We start from the raw sequence: 22,325 nt of genomic DNA, 5'->3' as shown, positions 1-22,325 counted from the left end.
AGGCAAACACTTTACCAATGGCCATCCTTCCAGCACCAAGAAGAATAGTCTTTAATGATCATTCAATGACTTAAAAAATAAAATGTGGTTTAATAAAAAAAGTTATTAGATACTTTGGGATGTTCATCCTGCAGAATTTTTGTAGAAACAAAATAAATACTTGCTGAATAAATGAGAGCTGTCATCGAGATCTCTCCATCAGAACAGCAGGAAGGGATGAAAAAATTTAGGTTGAAAAATGAAGACATTATAACCGGAACCTAATTCTAAACAATATACTGAATAAAATTATAACCTGGGAAAACTGAAAGCACAGTTCAGCAAATACAGAAATAGAATGTAAAAGGAATAGTATAATGTTTAAGTATGCATGCATTCACAAATCAGACTACCAAGGTTTGATTCCTGGCTCTGATCTATTAGCTATGTAACTTTTGGGAAGTTCTGTAACTCACCTGCCCTTCTATCACTTTCCTAAGACAGGGATAGTATTCTGCCTGTTACCATAGGGTGATGATGAGGTCCATAGGGCATAAAATCATGGGAATTTCTAGTATTACCATTTGGAATTGAATGTAGAATGGCATGTATCTCTAAAAAATAGAAGAAAAGACAGGCCGGCATTTTTTTTTTAAATTGTAATTAATAGAAGGGTTACAGTTATATTCTCCAGATAGAAGGTGCATTACTCCACACACATTGATACCTTTTCTCATGTTTTTGGCCCCATTTCCCTCCCCCAACCCCCTCCCATCATCTTGGTTTCCCCCTTCCCTTTTCTATTACAAATAAACAAATAATCATATATACAACATACCAGATAACAAGGTAAGATACTGTAACAATATGAGATAACCAAGGGACAGCAAAAAAGATGAAAAATAACATAGTACATTAAGAACAACAATCACACATTATATGGCTCTTGTTTCTTATCCTGGAGGTCAGGTGGTAGTTTTTGATCGCTAAACTTCCATATTGAGGTCAGTATTGGAATTTGATCCTGGTGTTAAAATGAGGAATATCACACCAAACAAAAGTTCTAACCTCTGAAACTTTTAACCATTTTTCATTTTACTAATGTCACTTGGACACTGTGTGTGTGTGTGTGTGTGTGCGCGCGCGCACGAGCATACACTCATGTGCACACAAGTGTGTTATCAGTCCAAGGGCTTGAATTCAGGCCTGAGCATTGTCCCTGAGCTGGCACTCTGTTCTAACAATGGAGTCTTTCTCTGCTCAGGTAGGTGTATTTGCTTTTCCTAAAACAATTCGTTGGCTCATAATATTTTTCTCCCAAAATCTACTCAAATTGGACATATTCTTTTTTTCTTTTTTTATTTCAATGTACAGAGAGGTTACATTTATATTCGCCAGATAGAGGGTGCATTACCTTTCTCACACATTGATATCCCTTATGTTTTTGTCCCCATTTCCCTCCCCACTCATTTTCCCCCTCCTATTTCAAATGAACAGGTAAACATCTATCTGATATGCCAGGTAACAAAGTGAGATACAGTAACAATATGAGATTAACCAAAGGGTAACACAAGAGAAGGGAGAAAAACATAATACATTAAGAATAAGAGTCTCTTATAATTAAGCTCTTGTTTCCATGTCCTGGAGGTCCATTAATTTGGCCTCATCCTATATGGCCTTATGTATCTATGGTGTGAGCTACTATATAATCCTCTGCTAGGAGAGTTTTGGATGTGTACTAATTATTACATCTGAGGGAAACCATTAAGCCTGTGTTCCTTTGGGTCTGGTTTACTTCACTTAATATGATTTTTTCCAAGTCTTTCCATTTTCTCACAAATGACGCAATGTCGTTCTTTCTGATGGCGGCATACAATTCCATTGTGTATAAATACCACATCTTGTTGATCCAATCATCTACTGAGGGCCATCTGAGTTGGTTTCATATCTTTGCTATGGTAAATAGTGCTGCAATGAACATTGTTGTGCTAGTGGATTTAGTGTGTCCTTGTTTCTGGACCGATGGCACCTACTACACCATGAAACTTAAAGTAACTTGACATGTGTTTTGATTTTCTTCTGCTCTGCCAAGTTGGAAATGTTCCCAGGCCAAGTAATTTGCCAAAAAACCCCACAAAAGCACAAATGAGAAACTCAAAGTGTTACAAGTTCTTCAGGAGTATCTGTGTGCCAATGGACATGGAATTACTTCTGGCTTGGGACAGCAGACATCAAAACAGAAAAATTAAGCATTGGAATTAGAGTGCCATTTAACATAAAACTTTTCATGTTACTGACAATTCACTCTAGGCCATGATGGACTGACCAGAATTCTTCAGTAGCAAAAAGCTGCACAATTTCTCTCTGATCATGCTCTTTGCCCTGTAGTCTCCGCAGAAACCCCAGTGATACAGCTGGAGTCTCAGGCCACCACCCTCAGGCCTGTATGCTGATGTCAACACTGGCCCACTGGAGAGGCTTGAGATTATTTAGTTTCTGTTCATGTCTATTAGCAAAGACAATTAAATACTAGACTTATAAGTGAGGAACAACATCATATCTACAAGGAAATGCCTCCATAAAATTTGACTTAACCTGATCATTTAATAGCCTGTACATGTCTGTCTATCTATCTATCCATCATGCTTTAAAAAAATGAAGGATAAAGAAATATTAAACGCAAACTATGCAATATTAACCTGCATCCAGAATTCATATGGTATCTATTTATACCAGGAAAAAATTAAACTAAAAGGAAATACATTCAAATGTTACCAGTGTTTATTATTATTATTATTGCTACTACTACTACTAATAATAATTATTTGCCATTTGTGAGCCTTGAACCCTGGGCCTGGGCACTGTTCCTGAGCTTTTCAGCTCAAGGTTATCACCCTACTCCTTGAGCCACAGTGCCACTTCAAGTTTTCTAGTGGTTAATTGGAGATGAGTCTCACAGACTTTACTGTCTGGCTGACTTTGAACCATGATCCTCAGATGTCAGCCTCCTGAGTAGCTAGGATTACAGGCATGAGCTATTGCACCTAGCTAACCAGTATTTATTTTTAGTGAATGAATTTTTTTAAAATTTAGAGTTTATTTATCTGTACTCTTTTTGTGTTCCTTATTTTCTAGAATAAGTATGGAACTTATTCCTAATCTAAAAGATGTTTACAACAATCTAATGTTCTCAGAATCAATACAGAGAGCTTTCTGTAATTGTCTATTATTCCCATTTTAAAAAGGAGCATGAACTTACTACATATTATATATGTCATCCACACATGGCTTCGTTCTGTGTAGAATACAGTTTGGCTTTTATTCTGAACCAAAAAGTGATGGAGAATTTTGGATAGAGAAATGGCATGACCAATGTACATATTAACGGGGTCACTCCGATGCCTTGTTCAGTGAAAATCAGTGAGCCAAGGGCAAAGGCAGAAACTGAGTTTGAAGTAGATAGGAGGAAATCAGGCTAAATACTATGGCAATTATAGAGGAGGGAAGTATTCAGGGTAATTATACATTGTAGTGTTAGATTTTGAGACCCACTTTCCTACAATCTGTAATCCATATGTACAAAATTGACCATCTTTTGTTTTATATATCCTGAGTACTGTCCTTGGGCTTTCTCAAGGCTAGAGCTCTACCTCTTACCACTTGACCCACAGCACCATTTGTGCCTTTTTTCTATGTATGTGGTACTGAGGAATTGAACCCGAGTCTTTGGGTATGCTAGGCAAGCACTCTACCACTGGCCAAACTCTCAGCCCTTTTATTATATTTTTAATAATACAACCTGTGGTACAAGGGACCCATTCTGAGTCAAGGAGATTCTCAAATACCAGTGAGGTCTATCTTTAATAATTTTCATCAGCTATCAGTAAAACACAGGAACAGTAGAATTTTTACAAAGTCAAAATGATTGTTTGAAAGGATAATACTATAACAGTATGTATCATTTTGGTCATATTAGTTACCAAAACTTTTTTGGGGTGGGCCCTGGGGCATGAACTCAGCCTGGGCGCTGTCCCTGAGCTCTTCCAGCTCAAGGTAACCTCTCTACCCTTGAGCCAAACCCCATTTTCCATTTTCGAGAGGTTAGTTGGAGATAAGAGTCTCACATCCTTTTGTGCCCAGGCTGGCTTTGAATCTTGATCCTCAGATCTCAGCCTCCTGAGTAGCCAGGATTACAGGTGTGAGCCACCATGCTCTAGTTACCAAAACTTTTATGCAGTTTTCTGGCCCACTAAATTCCCCAGTCTGAAAAAAACATAGCATTGATCTATTAATCTTCATATGTATACATTACACATTTTCTTTTCTTTTTTTGGTCATTGAAAAAAACCAGTAATTCTAAGACTTTATGGTTGCAAATACCTTTTAATCTTCTTCCAAAAAGTGTATAGCTAGAGCTGAACATTAGGAAAACATGATTTATTGATTGATATGGTTGGATATTTATATTGTCTGATAAGAAAAGATTTTTTTCTTTGATTGCATAAATGACCCATAGTAGTTCCAAGAAATTTGGAAAGTGAATAAAAACAAAAGAAGAAATAATAACCATCCATAATTCTACCAGTCAGATATGTAGTCACTATTAACAGTTTCATCTGTTTTTTTAAATGAGTAAATGCATATCATGGTTATTCGTTTAGTTTTTTCCAGGTATCAGAAAGGCTCTGATACCTGGAAAATTAAGCTACTAATTATCTATACTCTCAAATAACAGTTTCCCATTGGAGATAAACAAATGAAGCTGTATGCATTATAAAGAGGGAGCCAAGAGGGAGTCAGATAATTTTATTGAAGTTAATAAAATAATTGATATTAAGGACATAATTGTATATTGGCTTTTCTCAAACAGTTAAGTGAAAAAGGAAATACAGAAAAGGAGAAAAACTGTTGAATTATTTTGACATAGAAATAATACATTTTTTTCTTTAATTCTCATAAGAATGAAAAGGGTATCACATATTAATTTTCTTTTGGGGGGGTCAGTTGTGGGACTTGAACTCTGGGACTAGGCATTGGCCCTGAGTTCTTCAGCTCAAGGCTAATGCTCTGCCTCTTGAGCCACAGTGCTACTTCCCATTTTCTGGTGGTTAATTGGAGATAAGACTCTCACAGACTTGCATGCCCAGGCTGGCTGAGAACCATGATTCAGATCTCAGCTTCCTCAGTAGCTGGGATTACAGGTGTGAGACACCAGTGCCTGGCCACATATTAATTTTAAATTCATTTTAAATCAGTAAATGATAAATATAATAGTGATGACATTTTAGTTTTAAAATCTAAATAGGCTTCAACTTGAAATTACATCCAAGTTCCTAAATTTGTTTTTAGGGGTTCTGAGAAAAGAAAAGAGATTAGCTTTTTCAATGTTCCACAATGCCTGTGATTCAAACACAGCACTTTGATAATAAGGACTTGAGCTTTATAATTTATGATATTAAAATCTCTCCAAGGTTTTAGATGAAATGTAACATTAAAATATAAGTTAACTGGACTTTTTAATGTCAGAACATGAATGCGGTCTGTATCAGTATCAGACAAATGAAACTAAATGTGGAAAAATTAATCATGCTTTCTTCTAATAAAACATTGCCTAAAGACAAATGTCCAATGTCTAACAAGAGTCTTATAAGCACACCTTGATGGGTTAGAGCAACAGCACACTTCTGAAAATAATTTGCTCCATCATATGAAGACTCCCATACACATAACACAAGGAGCAGGCAACTGAAAGGAACAAGCAGGTTAAAATGAAGACACTGAAAGAATGATATGGAAAATGGTGATTGTTCTAGGAAAGAATTATATAGGGGAGAGAAAAGAGAAGCAGAAACAGAAGTAGAACTGTGTCCACATAGAACCCAGTTGATAACTAAGGAAAATGGATGGTATGGGAGTCATACCAGAAAAACACAGTATGGTATTATGAAGGAAAATACTCTCTGGGTATCAGATACTGAAGAGCCAACATGCAGATAATCTGTGGGAGGAAAATAAACGGAATGGAAAGGAAATGACAATATATTGAAAATATATTCTAGAAATGACCTTTAGTTGGTTGACTTAGAAACCGTGTAGATATATATTCAAGTGATTTAATAAAAATATGCTAAATTTCTTATGTTGACATGGAAATTTCAAACCTAAATTTTACCCCCACACAATAAAAATCAGGTTTCAACAGCAGTGTTGCATCTCCATGGCAGCCTGTGATGGATGCAAGCCTAGAGATGGGAATAGTGGGAATTGTTTATAAGACACAAGCACTTTCTATCTGCATGTGAAGCTATCCACAAGGTTATGAACCAGTGAATTCAAAATGCTTTCAATAAATTCAATGATGATTGCTATTAACATGGTAAACCATGTGTATACCATACAAAATAGTAAAGATGAAAGCAAAAGAAATGCAAAGAGGCTGGGAGTATAGCCTAGTGGTAGAGTGCTTGCCTAGCATGCACGAAGACCTCGGGTTCAATACCTCAGTATCACATACATAGAAAAAATCAGAAGTGGTGGCTGTGGATCAAGTGGTGGAGCTCTATCTAGCCTTGGGAAAACCCAAGGACAATGCTCAGGCCCTGAGTTCAAGCCCCAGGACTGGCAAGCCCCAGGACCTCTAGGATATAAAAACAAAAGCCATATAATGAGTGATTGTTGTCCTTAATGTACTATGTTATCTCTCATCTCTTTTGCTGTCCCTTGGTTATCTCATATTGTTGCAGTATTTCATTTTGTTATCTGATATATTGGATATATGCGTATTTGGTTATTTGAAATTGGACAGGAAAGGGGGGAAAACAAGATGAAGGTGGGGGTGGGGGGGAGGGAAATGGGGAGCAAGACATGAGAAAGGGTATCAATGTATGTGAAGTAATGCACCGTCCATCTGGTGAATGTAATGTAACCGTTCTATTAATTACAATAAAAATATATGAAAAAAAGACTTCAAAATAAAAGCTTGAGCAAAGATATGTCAGGCTGATAAAGTATGTTATGCTATAATAATGTAAAAAATGCAAATCAAATAAAATGGCTATTTTATTTGTGCATGTAATATATTATTTAATATATTACATAAATTATGTATATATTATATAACCATAAAGTTATTAGACAATATCAAGTTGCAATCCAGATTAATAATCAGAACAAATACTGTAATTGTATAAGACAACTTCAAATGGACATTTAGAGTTCCAGTTTATAGAATTCATAGAGGATTAAGTAATATTGAATCGATAAATAACAATTATAAATACAAAAATAAATATGGAATATTCTTTTAGATTATGAGGCATGTCTTCCTCATTCTCTTAACATATCAAATTGCAAAAATATAAATGAGAAAAATGCAATGCTAATATATCATAGCATTTGATAGTGAAAGAATTACAGAAATAATCTAAATGCAAACAGTAGAAAAACTACTATAAAAATCAGAATAGGGCTAAAATAAGAATTACATTTATTAGTAAAATGTTACTGAAAATGTAAATTTATCAAGTAAAAATGAAGATAGGTTAAAAACATACAGTAAGCTCTTAACTAAACTATGCTGATTTTTAATACATACATGTATATTCACATTTGGAAAATTTAAATGATCTCTATCAAAATGTTCAGATCATTTATTTCTACATAAGGGTGATTTTTGTTTTCTTAGGGATTTTTTAATAAGTCTTAGTGATTTTGCACTTTAAAGCTTTTCTACAAAGGGTACTTTTTATTATGGGTGTTTTTTATTTTCTTAGGGATTTTTATAAGTCTTAATGTTTTTGCACTTTAAAGTTTTTCTACAAAGGGTATTTTTTACTTCTGCAATCAAAAATATATGTGTAATTGACCTTTGTTTAATGATTGACTGTAAGTTAATGAACAACCCACTCAGTTCTCACCACTTAGAAGGAAAGATAAGGTAGAGGTTTTATAGGGGAGGAAATCAAGGCTAAGGGGAATTTTCTTTTAAGTGTCATAGTCAGGATTGGATCTAAAGTTCTTCACTTCCAATCTCTTTTTTTCTAGTGTGTTGCTCTTAATAAAGCCTGTTACCACAAAGATCTTGTTTAAATGCTGCTGATATCTGGGTCCAAAGCAATAAGTTAACGAAAGTTCACAGGTTCATATGATTTTTTTTCATCCAGGAGGATAGGAGAAACGGTAAACACATCTGATTAATTACCTCTGTATCTGAAAGGAACTGGGAGAATGAAACAAATATGTTTGAATAGAAGGTAAACGTAGAGTGAATGATCATGGATACCACCGCCAATCCAAAAGGCTCCTGCCTGAAAAAAAAGAAATGTCACCTAGTTAGCATCAACTCTAGAGTGGCCCTGTGAGAAAATCATTTGAAATACAAGCATATTGGTGTGATCTGCATGCTATAACAGCCCAAAGACCACTTTGAAGTGTCATTACAGGCCAGGTTTAGTACTGAGCTCACATCCATGGTTGATTTATAGGTCATGCGAGCACTAACTTTCCATTATATATGAGCCATTAGCAACTTTTCTGCTTCATTTTTCTCAGAGTTGGGTAGTATTAATACTTAGGTCATAGCTGAATTAAATTACAGAATTTTGTTAAATGGAAAATTATACAGAGGCACTTTAAGGGTTGTTTCATAAAGGTCAACAATCTTCAGAGAATGGTTTTATTTATTCTGATTGGAATAATTTTCCACTTCTTTCTTTAGGAGTTCTAATTTTCTAAGTTTTTTGCACATTATGGAAATTATTCTAAAACTTTTGCTAACTGATTTTTTGGTTAGGGTGAAATAGCTTTGTAATTATTTTCCTTTGCTTCAGGAATGCAAATCTTCAGTAAAAAAATTAAATGATAATTTTTAAAAAGTCTAAGGAGAAAAAAAAGTCCCATAAAATTCTACCAAAATAAGATAGATACCCATCATTAACTTTCTGGTCACTATCTCTTTGTACTTTTTACTTCATAAATGCTCACATATGTTCTATAAACTGAGTCGTATCACATATTCTGCTTTTTGAAAATTGCAAACTCCTTTTCCCCAGTTCTTTTTTCCTTATTTTCACCTACATCATTACCCTTAGAGACACCAGTGTCAACAACTAGATAGTTACCTTTTCATATTTGTATCTGTAATTCTGTAAAAAATAAAAGATGCATGATTCAATGCCTATTGTATATGTATGTGTATATCTATGAAATTAGATGAAATCAGAGTTTTCATTCTACTTTGTGAATTTCATATCACAGAAATTCCTTCACCACCAGGTGGTCGTCAAATGTAAATGTCATCTCTTCACCCTCAATTTTTCTCTACCATAAGCGATATTAGAAGGAACCTCCAATAGGAAGAGTCCTGGAAATGAATTTATAATTAAAGGCATAGCATTTAAAATTTTAATAGATATTGATATTGTTCTCCTAAAATGTAAAATTGGCATTCTATCATCAAAATCTTTGAGGAGCCTCTTTCCTATAATTTCATTAAATATATATATATATACATATACTTATATATACATATAATTCTTTTTCCATTTTTACTAATATGATTTGGGAGAAGGAATAATTCTCTTTTTTCTTAAATTTGGCTTTCTCTGAATAAATTGTGAGGCTTGGAATCCTTTCTCGTATTCAGATAGGCTTGTTTGTAAATTTCCTACTTATTTCGTTATGTTGGCCTTTCTCATCATTTTTAGTGGGTTCCTTATCCTATTAATGTTACTACTTCAAAAATAACTTTCACATATTAATAATTCCCATTATGAATATTTTCCCTGGTCTATAATGTCTTTTGACTTAATGACATAACTTTTCATATCGTAAGTTTTAAAAAATCCCTGAATTGTAATAAAAAGTTTATCTTTAATAAAGTTTCTGAGAGTCTTAGCTTGATTCCTAACTTTTAGATTATTTACATGGTTACCTGAATTTTATTCTAACATTTTAAATGAGTTTAATCTATATAGAAACCTCTCTACTGGTACTTTACTTCTGCTTCTAAATGAAGAGACAAGTATATTCTCAAAATGTTTTTGATTTGTTTTGTTTTGAGACAGTCTTTCTATGTTGCCTAGGTTGACCTCAAACTCAAGATTCTTCTACTCAGCCTCCTAAATATGGGACTATAGACCTGTGCCACTTTGCCTGGCTTAAGATTTTTTAAATATACAGTTTTGTTTTCTTGTACACAGAAGAGTTGACATTCAACAGAGCCATTTTTATAAACACAGTGTCACCCTTTTAACATTGACACCCACTCCTCCCATTCTGTCCTTCCTCTCACTTTTCTTAATTTTTAGTTTATAGATTGGCTTTTGGCCATTTAAGAATGCAACTCATGTATACAATCCATCTTGATCTGTGTTACCCTTGCAACATCTTCACCCTGCTTCTACCTTTTCCTTCCCTTATTTTTGTTTTGTGACATATACATTGCAATTTTGCCTGAATTCTTATTTCCCGCATCCATTTTTCTACCCCTCTTCCCTTAGCCCCACTTCTCTTCATGCAAGTACCTATTTCTTGATATTTCTTTTCTTGGGTTTGACTTAGTCTTTCTAAAGAGTTATATTATTTTCACCCTTCATAGTGTCTATTATACTTCAGTTAATTAACTTATGACTTCTTGGGTACTACTGAGTGTGTTTACTTCTAAATATGTAGGCATATTCTAGCTCCCACAAATGAGGGAAACCATTCAACCTCTGTTTCTCTGGATCTGGCTTACTTCACTCAACATAATTTTTTTTTCAAAGTTTTTACATTTCCTTACAAATGGTACAACATCTTTCTAATGGAAGAGTAGAATTCTATTGTACATACATACACACACACACACACACACACACACACACATCACATTTTCTTGATTTATTCATCCGTTGAGGGACGTCTTGGCTGATCCCATATCTTTGCTATGGTATACAGTGCTGCAGTGAACTTAGTTGTGCTCTAGTTTTAGTGTGACCTCATTTGTAGTCCCTCCATACAGTCTCCCAGAGTTGTTGAGAAAGCTTACATTCCTACAACAGTATAACAGAATTCTTCTTTGACCACATCTACACCAGCATTTGTTATTGTTAGTTTTTTTGTTTATAATAGACATTCTCTAACTGGAATGAGGTGGAATTTCAGTGTTGTTTTGATTTATATTTCTTTTATGGCCAGAAATATTGAGTATTTCATATTTATGGGTCATATTTACTTCTTTTTTTAATGAGAAATCTCTTTAAGTCACTAGCTTGTTTATTAACTGGCTTATTTTTTTGAGGGTTTAATTTTTGAGGGTTCAATTTTTTGAGCCCTTGTCTAATGGATCAAACAGGATTTATTGAGGGATGCAAAGCTGTTTTAACATACATATTCAATTGATATAATTCAACACATCAACAGAAGCAAAGACAAGAACTACATGTTCATCTCAAAAGATGCAGAAAAAGGCTTTAATAAGATCCAATACTCTTTTATAATAAAAGCTCTGGAGAAACGAGGAACACGTGGGGCATTTCTCAATATAATAAAGGCTGAATACAATAAATCTATAACCAACATTACACTTAATGAGAAAAAACTAAAGCTATTCTAAAATATGGAATGAGACAAGGATGTCCACTCTCTCCACTGCTTTTCAATCTAGTATTGGAATTCAAGCAAGAGAAATAGGACAACAGGAAAACAAAAATGACATCTAAATATGGAAGGAAGAAATAAAACTATCATTTTTTTCAGATGACATAATTTTGTACTTAAAGGACCACAAAAATTCTCCTCCCCAAGTTACTAGAGCTGATCCAAAGCTTTGGCAGAACAGCAAGGTATAAAATCAACTTACAACAATCAGTAGCTTTTCTGTATGCCAAGAGAAGATTGAGACTAAAATCAGAAAAGCAACCTCACTTTTTTTTTTTTACCAGTCCTGAGGCTTGAACTCAAGCCATGAGCACTGTCCTTGCTTAAGGCTAGCAGTCTACCACTTGAGCCACAGCACCATTTCCAGCTTTTTTCTATATATATGGTACTGAGGAATCAAACCCAGGTCTTTGTGCATGCTAGTCAAGCACTCTACCACTAGGTCAAACTCCCAGCCCAGCAACCTCATTTTTCACTTGCCTCAGGAAAAAACAAAAAACAAAAAAACACCTAGGAATTAACCAAAAACATGAATGACTTTTATAGGGAAAACTTTAAAAACTTACAAAAGGAAATTGAAGAATACTTAAGGAAATAAAATAGCCTCTTATGATCCTGGACTGGAAGAATTAATATCATGAAAATAGTCATATTGCACAAAGCAATTTACAAATTAAATGCAATATCTGTCAAAATATCAACAACATTCCTTAATGAGATAGAGAAAGCAATCCAAAAATTTATATGGGATAACAAAAGACCCTGAACAATAAGAGCAACCCTAAATAGGTAGAACAGTATTGGAGGAATACCAAACCAAACTTCAAACTATTACAGAGCCATAATAATGAAAACATCTTGATACTGACACAAAAATGGGCCTGAGGATCAATGGAATAACAAGCCCCAGAAATGAACACACAAACCAATACCCATCATGTATTCAATAATAGAGCCAAAACTACAGGCTGGAAGACAGATAGCCCCTTCAAAAAATGGTGCTGGCAAAACTGGATATCCATATGCAGAAAACTGAAAGTAGTTTCCTCTTATATTACCTTGCACCAGCATCCATTCAAAATGGATCAAAGATATCATCCTCCTTTTTCAAGAAAATTCCCTGACATATGTCAAGCACTGAGAAATTAAGTAGTCTTTATAATTTTCTTAGCTATTGTCAAACATTTCTGCTTCATGTATAAATTTTAAGATCATGTCATTGAATCATTCCTTTAACCTCAAATCCTCCAAAAGCAATTCTGACGGTCTAACTTTAATACCATTAAAAATACATTTACTTTGAAACAATTTATATTTTTATGACACTAAATCTCCCATCCTAGAATTGTATTTATGCCCTCTCAAATCTTGACATTTGGACCCTGTTTTAACTCATATGAAATTTGGAATCTTTCATATTAGATTCACTATTGTTTTTAGCTTTAAATTTGGCTTTAGGATAAATGACAATATAAAAATTAACATACCATGTTCTGATCCAATGCTGAAAGCATGTTAAACCTATGTCTCACATTTATCTTTTAGGGTATATTGATTTTTTAAAATTATTGCTATTTTTGAATGTATTTTCTGTTTTTAACTCTAGTCATTATCAGTTAAGAGAAAACCATTCATCTTGTGTGTTCATTATATAATATTTATGAGCCTCATTCTCCCCCAAAATAGACAATTCTACTATTAACCAGTGAGATATATTTACTTTACCAATATTTTAACTTAATATTTCCTTTTGTGTCTTTACATTCTTGTAATGCTCTAATATTGGTAATGATATATGCATTGTTCTCATGTGAGGAAGAATGGGTGGCTGAAGGATCCTTTAAGATAAGGAAGGATGCATCAGAAGAATGACTTAGAATATCATCTCTATTGGATGGAAAGCCTCATAGTTCAATTTGCAAGTCTCACCACACTGATACTATTCAGCCTAGAAGAAGATCCCATTTGACCTTTGAGTAGCAAACTTGCCATCTCTAGGGGTACATAACCTCTTCCAACAAGATTTGAGCTCCATATATTTATTGCTAGAAAGGACAAATGAAAACTCCAGAAGGACTTAAAGAAAGGTCTTTTATCAACACAGATTAAATACATTGCTTTTTCTTTTTCATCTTGGAGAAGATTGTAAGCATTCATCTCATTTTATCAGTAAGCATTTCTGAGGTTTATATGAAGTGACAGATACTTCAAAACTGGTCTTGAAGAAGGCTAAGCCCTCTTTTGAAAGATCCATAATCTAGATGAAGATCATATATAAACATGCAAACGCTGTTTTACAATACAAGCAGGCATTATACACTGTGCAGGGCTGTAGATATAGTATTCCTTACAAGTTAACAAGTTTCTCAGTAATGAAGTGGAAAAAAACACAAGGCTTCTGGATTAGAGACAAATGACTATATATTTACAGCAGAAGATATAGTTAGAACTCCATGTTTATTTGCATTGGTTCTCCATGTGCCCTAAGTTCTACTGAGGTGATGCATGGGCCTACCAGGGCGTATGTACCCTTAATGAGGTATTACGAGAGGAATTGAAGAATTTACTGCTTTTATAGCTAAGCCCACTCTGTCTAAAAAGACAGTATCTCATCCTTCAAGATTGTCTGCACTAAGTATGACAGAGTTATAAATGTCTAGAGCCTTGCTTTTCTGGTATACTCTGTAACACCCTGCAGGATACTCACTCACCATGGCTGATTGCCTTTACCAAAAAGAATTAGAATTGCCAGGGGTGTTGAAATCTAAGACATATTAGAAAATGTTACTTTATAGACAAATAACTCATAGTTTTCTACTGGTTAATTTGTGAACTTAGCATTGGGGCTATGTTGATGTTTCATAGATAATGCTTGCCCCAAACATAGATATAGAAAATAATAGTAGTGTCCAGGAAAATAAAATTAAATGAAGCTGATAGCACAAAGAGCCTGGTAACAAAAAAGGCGCTCTGGCTTGCCTCTAGGCCCTGAACTGCTACCATGAGTGAATTAATATTTTTATTCAGAGAAACTTTCAGCACATTTGTGTGCCTGAGCAAGTTAATCCACACAAAATGCCAAGAAAGTCCCTGTTGCCTAATTAAAAAAAAAAACATACACAACTGTAGCCTTCCTTCGTCTAGAGTTTCTTTTGTGTTTATAGAAGTATAGAAGTACATTCCTGGAACATAACCCAATTTTATTCCATTGGCTTTGTAATCAGATTTCTTCATTTCTTTTTCCTCCTCCTCCTCCTGCTCCTCTTCCTCCTGCTCCTCCCTTCTCCTCCTCCTTCTCCTTTCTTTTGTGCCAGTCCTGGGGCTTGAACTCAGAATCTGGGCACTGTCCTTGGGCTTTCTCAAGGCTAGCACTCTATCACTTGGGCCACAGCACTACTTCCAGCTTTTTCTGTGTATGTGGTATGAAGGAATCAACCCAGGGCTTTGTACTTTCTAGGCAAGCACTCGGCCACACTCCTGGCCCCTAGTTATGCTAATTTCTGTGAACCTATCTCTTGTTGACTTATTATTTACCAGTTTTAAGCTCTTCCACTGTATCTTGAGACAATACAGAAAAGTTCTCAGGTTATTAGAGAGATTTACAATTTACAAAGCTCTTTCTCTGTTGTGGGCCTTGGATGACCCTTGGAATGACACTGGGATGAATGACATTGTTATCCAAACTGGGTAGGAACGCACCTAAAACAATGAAGGCTATTAAATGTCTCAACTAAGATCATACAGCTTTTAACCAACTACATAGATCCTCTTTGTTCCAAGGGTTTCTGGCTGTTTTGGACAGTGGCTGTCATGACAGGTTATGTCTTCACAAACATAGGACAGAATGCAGAGGATGTACTCACAACTTACAGATGATATACTAAGTATTTTTAATGTAAGCCAACAATCTACATGTATACACATATATATCTACAGCTAATTTTTAGCTAAAGAGAGACACATTGTTATTAGCATAGAGAGTTACTGGGCATTAATAATGTATAGCTATTGAGTACCTACGCCACTTCCTTCTTGTCAATGAAACATATATATGGTAAAAGAAATTAAAGCGAACACAGTGATGTTCATTGCAGCATGATTTACCATAGCTAAATACAGAACCCGCCCAGATGCCTCCTAGTACATGAATGGATAGAGAAGATGTGGCACTTATACACGATGGAATTCTATGCTGCCATCAGAAAGAATGACATCATCCCAGAAGGAAATGGAAAGACTTGGACAAAATCATATTAAGTGAAGTAAGCCAGACCCAAAGGAACATAGGCTCCATGGTTTGCAGTAGGTAGTACACATCCATGATTCTCCTAGCAGAGGATCACAATAGCTGAATAGTTATGTGAGTATGGCCATACAGGATGAGGCTAAGCAAAATGAAATCCACGATATGGAAACAATAGTTTTAGTTTTGTGTTTGTTGTTCTTAACCTACTGTGTGAAGTGATTTCTCAAATGGTTTATCTCATGTTGTTACTCTATCTGACTTTGTTACCTTTGTACATTGTATATCTGGAGTTCTTGATCCATTCATGTACTGAGAGACATCTGGGTGGGTTCCGTATTTAGCTATGGTAAATCATGCTGCTATTAGCTTTAATATGCCCTTGTTTCTGGACATTTGGGTAAATGCCCAGGAGTGGGATTGCTGGGTCATAAGGGAGCTCTATGTTTAACCCTTTGAGAAACCTCCATAGTGCTTTCCAGAGTGGTTGAACAAGTTTACACTTCCACTAACAGTGTGTTAGCATACCCTTCTGACTTCATCCCCACCAGAATCTGTTGTTATTTATTAGATTTCTTGATAATGGCCATTCTACCTGCAGAGAGGTGAAATCTCCGAGTTGTTTTGATTTTATTTTTTATTTTTTTGCCAGTCCTGGGCTTAAGCTCAGGGCCTGAGCACTGTCCTTGGACTTTCTCAAGGCTAGAGCTCTACCACTTGAACATCAGCACCACTTCCGGCTTTTTTGTGTGTGTATGTATGTGGTACCAAGGAATCAAACCTGGGTCTTTGTGCATGCTAGGCAAGCACTTTAACCACTAGGCAAAACTCCCAGACCATGATTTTATTTCTTTTGTGGTCAGAGATGTTGAGCATCTCTTCATATGTCTGTTGGCCATTCTTATTTCCTCTTCAGAGAAATTTGTCTTTAAGTCTTTGGTCCACCTTTTAATGAGATAGTTGTTTCTTCAAGGAGTTGTTTTTGACAAGTTCATTTTTTTATTGTAATGTAAAGAGGGGTTATAGTTATATTCACCAGATAGTAGTTTTATTACTTCTCACACATTGATACCCCTTCTCATGTTTTTGTCTCCATTTCCTTCCCCCCTCCCCAATCATCTTGTTTCCTTCCCCCCTTCCCTTTCCTATTTCAAATAAGACAAGTTCATTTTTTTGAGCTGTAGGTATATTTTAGATATGAGGTCCTTGTCTGTTATATGGCTAGTAAAGATCTTCTCTCATTCTGTGGCTTTGTATTTAACTTGCTAGCTATGTTTTTTGCCACACAGAAGCTCTGCAGCTTAATGCAGAGCTTATGTATCTGTGTTTCAACTGGTGCCAAAGAGCCCTAGTGTATCTCCTATTTCTTCCTGTAAAGTTTTCATGGTATCTGCCTTTACCTCAAGGTCTTTGATCCATTTGGTATTAATTCTGGTGTAGGGTGACAAATAAGGATCTAACTTTAGTTTTCTACAGGTGCTTAATGAATTCTGCCAGTACCATTTGCTGAAGAGGCTGTCTTTCTTCCATCCTATTTGTCTGGCTCCTTTATTGAAGATTAGATGGCCATAGGTCTGTGGGTTGATTTCTTCTGGGTCTTCAGTTCTATTACATTGCTCCTCAGGCCTGTTCTTGCTGTAAGAGTGTCTGAAGTTTGGTATTAATATTCCTCCAGTGCTAAGGATTGTTTTTGCTATACAGGGTCTTTTATTGTTCCATATAATTTTTTTATTGCTTCCTCTATTTCATTAATGAATGAGGTTGGGATACTGATGGGTATTGCATTGAATTTGTAGGTCTTGGGGCTTGAACTCAGGACCTGGGTACTGTTCCTAAGCATCTTTTTGTACTCAAGGCCAGTGCTCTGCCACTTGAGCCACAGCACCACTGATGGCTTTTTCTGAGTAGTTTATTGGAGATCAGAATCTCATGGATTTTTCTATCTGGGCTGGCTTTATACTGTGATCATCAGATCTCTGCCTCCTGTATAACTAGGATTACTGGCACGAGCCACTGGTGTTTGGCTCTTTTTCCAAGTTTTTAACATCTGAAATCAGGCCACATCTCATAATCAGCAACTCTTTTCACTTGCTGTTGCTATGAGTCAATCAGAAATCTCATTGATACTGCATCTAAGGTGAAACTTACTCATGTAGCTCATAGGGTAATAACCACTCAAGTTGCTTCCTTTCAGTTGCATTATATTTTCTGTTTGCATACTGTGTTGTTTAATTGCTGTCTAAAATATCATTAAAATATAGCAGTATGATTTAGAGTTGAAACAGTTATTATGTACAGAAGAAAGAGGTTCAGAGCAAATCAACAAGGTAAAATTAATATCATTTAACAATTTTTGATACAATTTGTTCTAAACTCCCTATTTTCTTAGAAAACAATTATGTACTTTATAGGTGTAAAAAGAATTTGCTTACAAACACATATAGTTGAATTCTATTTTATTACTGAAATGGAAATTAAAAGGATTATCTATTATATACAATGTGAGAGTGGCAAACACAATTGCCAAGTTCCTTATAACACATGAATAAAACTCCATAACAATAAGAGTCTCTGGAATAAGAGGATCATGCATAACACACAGCACTATCACTAAAATGTACAAGATCTATTTATCTGAAGCTTCCTGCTGACTGAACAGGATGCATTTAATTTCCACCATGAAGCCATTTACAAATAAATAAAAATAGCTTTTTGGTTAAAAAGGTAATGCTAAGTGATTGTTGTTCTTAATGTACTATGTTATATCTCATGTTGTTTACCATACTTGACTTTGTTACCTGGTATGTTGTATATACCTTTATTTGTTTATTTGAAGTAGGGAAGGGAAGTGGGGGAGAATAAGATGATTGTGGGGGACTTGGGGGGAGGAAAACAAAGACAAAAACATGAGAAGGCATATCAATATGCAAGGAGTAATGCTACTTGATGTATGTAACTGTAACCCCTTTCTACATTATCCCAACAATAATAATAATAAAAGGTAATGCTAGACAGTGGCTTATCTTAGCAATACTTAAAACTACATTAACAGTGCAAAAGAATTTTTGTAGTGTTGGGGGGTTGAAATGAAATGTTTAAAGGGATACAAGTTTTCCATCTAGGTTATCAAAACAGCAAAGCATGTGAATTTACATCTAAATGATGATCACTTCAGATGTTACTACATTGTTAAATTATAAAACAATGCCTGAAAATAAACTTTTTCAAAGGTGTTACTGGAGTATTATCAGAGTAGATGGATGATGATTGAGCTAGTTGAGAATAGATTAGAATTAATGTCAGGGGACCTCTCATCTGTTCTAGTTCTCAGTGACTTCATAGAAAAATATCTGAGCAGTTAAATAATGTTACCTTGAATGTATAGAATTTGCAATTGGGATGGTGTGAGTAGATTACTGTAAGAAATCCTTTGGTGATTCAGCCAATAAACAATGGGACTATTTGCAGAAGGAACTAGAGTCTTGATTATCATTGGAAAACCTTCTGCTGAGAATTAGGTGAAGAATTTTCCAGCATTATGCATACTCTAAAAAATAATCCATCACCAACTATATGGAAAAATAAGAAAGGCAATGAATCTGAGTTTGAGTGATTCAGAAAAGTTAACTCTGAATAAATGAAAAACTTTCAAGAATACATCAACCAATTTTTCATGTATATTTCCCCTTTCACATATGCACAATACTGAATTAAATACCTAAATCCGTGTTGAGATAAATTCCAAGAATTCTTATTAAGATAAAATAAAAATTCTAAGTGATTAAAGACACATTGTGTTTGTAAACTGCTGTGTTGGATGGCAAATCCTTTGTACAACTACATAAAATAATAAAAATTTAAAAATAAACAGCAAAAAGCTTTATATCATATATAGTTCATTATTTTCTTCAGAGTAAAAAGCATTACAAGAAATAAAGGTTAGTTCATAGTAATGAAAGGTTTTATTCATAATATATAAAAGTCTATGCGTCAGATTAGCACAAGGAAAAATGTTCATCAAGTAGTTCAATACAACTCTTTTAGCTACTAATTAAAATTGACCAGAAAAAAAAATAACCAATGATACAAACATCTAAACAAAGCAAGGAACAAATGTGGTTTAATAGACAAGTATAAAATAAATATGTATAAAATATATGCATCAAAAGCCAGGAACTGGTACCTCATGCTTATAATTTAGCAACAGACACACACACACACACACACACACACACACACACACACACACACACACACACACACCTCAGACACAATGACCAGGACCTGAATTTAAGCCCTAGGATCATTTGTAACAATCCTGAATTAAGTCCTAGAACTGCTGATACATATGTACATATATACATAGATACATACATACATGTTCTTTCTTCCCCCTGTAGATATATACATACTAATATATATATTATATATATATATATATAGAGAGAGAGAGAGAGAGAGAAAGAAAGGAAAATAAAGAAGTATGCAACAAAGCTGATATATGTATCTATATACACATATGTACATACTTTCTCTACAGGGAGAAATGGATGTGTTAAGCATAAAGCATAGAGTTAACAAGCTCACATCTAGGACCATGGTGATTCACAATAATTCATAAGGAAGTAATTCTTACTCTGGAGATTGATTGGAGTGTTTCTCCTAAAAGGTGCCTGAGAAAAATTATTAACTGTTAAAATTAGTTTTGAAGACACAAAGAGCTATATTTTCCCATAAAGAATCTGTGTAATATGAATTTCTGTAGTTTTATAGTGATATAGATTACTGAAACAAATAATAATTTCAATTCTTATTGGGAGATTTTTCAGTTGGTGATATTTTCATGTAGTATGCATATTTAAGCTTTCATTTTATTTCTGTTCACTCTCTTTCAGGGGAAATTTCATGGAAATCCAATGCATGTAGCTGTGGTTATTTCAAATTGTTTAAGAGAAGAGAGGAGAATTTTGGCTGCAGCTAACATGCCTGTGCAGGTAATATTTTCTGAACTCTTGATCTTACTTTCTCACCTGGAGCTACATTTTTCTGAAACAGAAAACTAACTTGGTCAAGCCATCTTATTCCTGCCAGTCTTCTAGTTCCTTGTACTTAGGTTGCAATCATTCTTAAGTACTCCTTTGACTCTCTATCTTAAGATAATTCATAACTCAGTGTTTCCAGATTTCTAGACTATCTACTATAACTTCCTTTGTTTCCACTATGTTCTGATCCAGGATCTTACCATACTAAGTTAGCAGAATTCCTAATTACCATTTACTCTGCTTCCCTTAGTACATTGTCTACACATACTGATCTTATCAGAACCATTCAGTACCTTTTAATTTCTTACCTTTCATGTACAGACCAACTCCCATAGGAATTCTTATGGAAACTCCATAATTACTGATTGTTGATTGTTTTAAAAGTACTTTCCCCTGATAATTCTAAATTATATTTTATCTAAACATTCCCACATGAATTCAGAGTCTCCATCAAAATACAGAAATCAATAAAGTCTTTATTTTTTCAGCTAATCTTTATTAAAAGAATGTATAATTAATAAAGTTTCCAAATGGAAATCATGGCATCATATTTATTTTGGATGGTGTAAGAGATATATGTGTCTTTAAAATTTCTCAGGCTTAGGAGGGATCACTACTACACTGTTGGTGGGAGTGCAAACTCATTCAACCACTATGGAAAGCAGTGTGGCAGTGCCTCAAAAGGCTAAACATAGAACTCCCCTACGACCCAGCAATTCCACTACTTGGCATTTACCCAACCATCCAGAAACAAGGACATACTAAACCCACTAGCACAACAATGTTCATTGCAGCACTATTCACCATAGCAAAGATATGGAACCAACCTAGATGTCCCTCAGTTGATGAGTGGATCAACAAGTTGTGGTATTTGTACACAATGGAATTCTATGCTGCTGTCAGAAAGAATGACATCGCCCCATTTGTTAGGAAATGGAAAGACTTAGAAAAAATCATATTAAGTGAAGTAAGCCAGACTCAAAGGAACTTAGGCTCAATGGTTTCCCTCATTCGTCATAATCAGTAGAAACCTTGGGCTCTACTAGCAGAGATTTGCAATAGAGCAAAATCTTGATACATAAGGACATATAATGTGAAGCTAATTGAAAGGACCTCCAGGATATTGAAACAAAAGCCATATAATGAATGATTGTTGTCCTTAATGTACTATGTTGTCTCTCATCTCCTTTGCTGTCCCTTGGTTATCTCATATTGGTATAGTATCTCACTTTGTTATCTGATATATTGAATTTATTTGTATTTGGATATTTGAAATTTGATAGGGAAGGGGGGAAAACCAAGACGGGTGGGGTGTGTGGGGGGGGAGGGAAACGGGTACCAAGACATGTGAAAGGGTATCAATGTATGTGAATTAATGCACCTTCTATCTGGCAAATATCATGTAACCCTTTTACTAATTACAA

General features: G+C 34.9%; 1 protein-coding gene across 4 annotated transcripts in view; it reads left to right on the top strand.

Annotated features, from left to right (window-relative positions):
• Positions 1-22,325, top strand: part of Stat4 (signal transducer and activator of transcription 4) — a 116,457-nt gene that overhangs the window by 44,931 nt on the left and 49,201 nt on the right. For all 4 annotated transcript variants that reach the window (XM_090354502.1, XM_090354501.1, XM_090354500.1 and 1 more), the window contains one exon: positions 20,755-20,853. In XM_090354502.1, the coding sequence (XP_090210628.1) occupies positions 20,755-20,853 (99 nt within the window). The remainder of the gene's footprint in view (positions 1-20,754; positions 20,854-22,325) is intronic.

Source organism: Megascapheus bottae, chromosome 21 (assembly GCF_031878675.1).
Source record: "Megascapheus bottae isolate mThoBot1 chromosome 21, mThoBot2.hap1, whole genome shotgun sequence".
In the NCBI taxonomy this organism is placed as follows: domain Eukaryota; kingdom Metazoa; phylum Chordata; class Mammalia; order Rodentia; family Geomyidae; genus Megascapheus; species Megascapheus bottae.
Note: the sequence above shows the minus strand (reverse complement) of the source record. Positions and strands in the feature narration are given on the sequence as shown.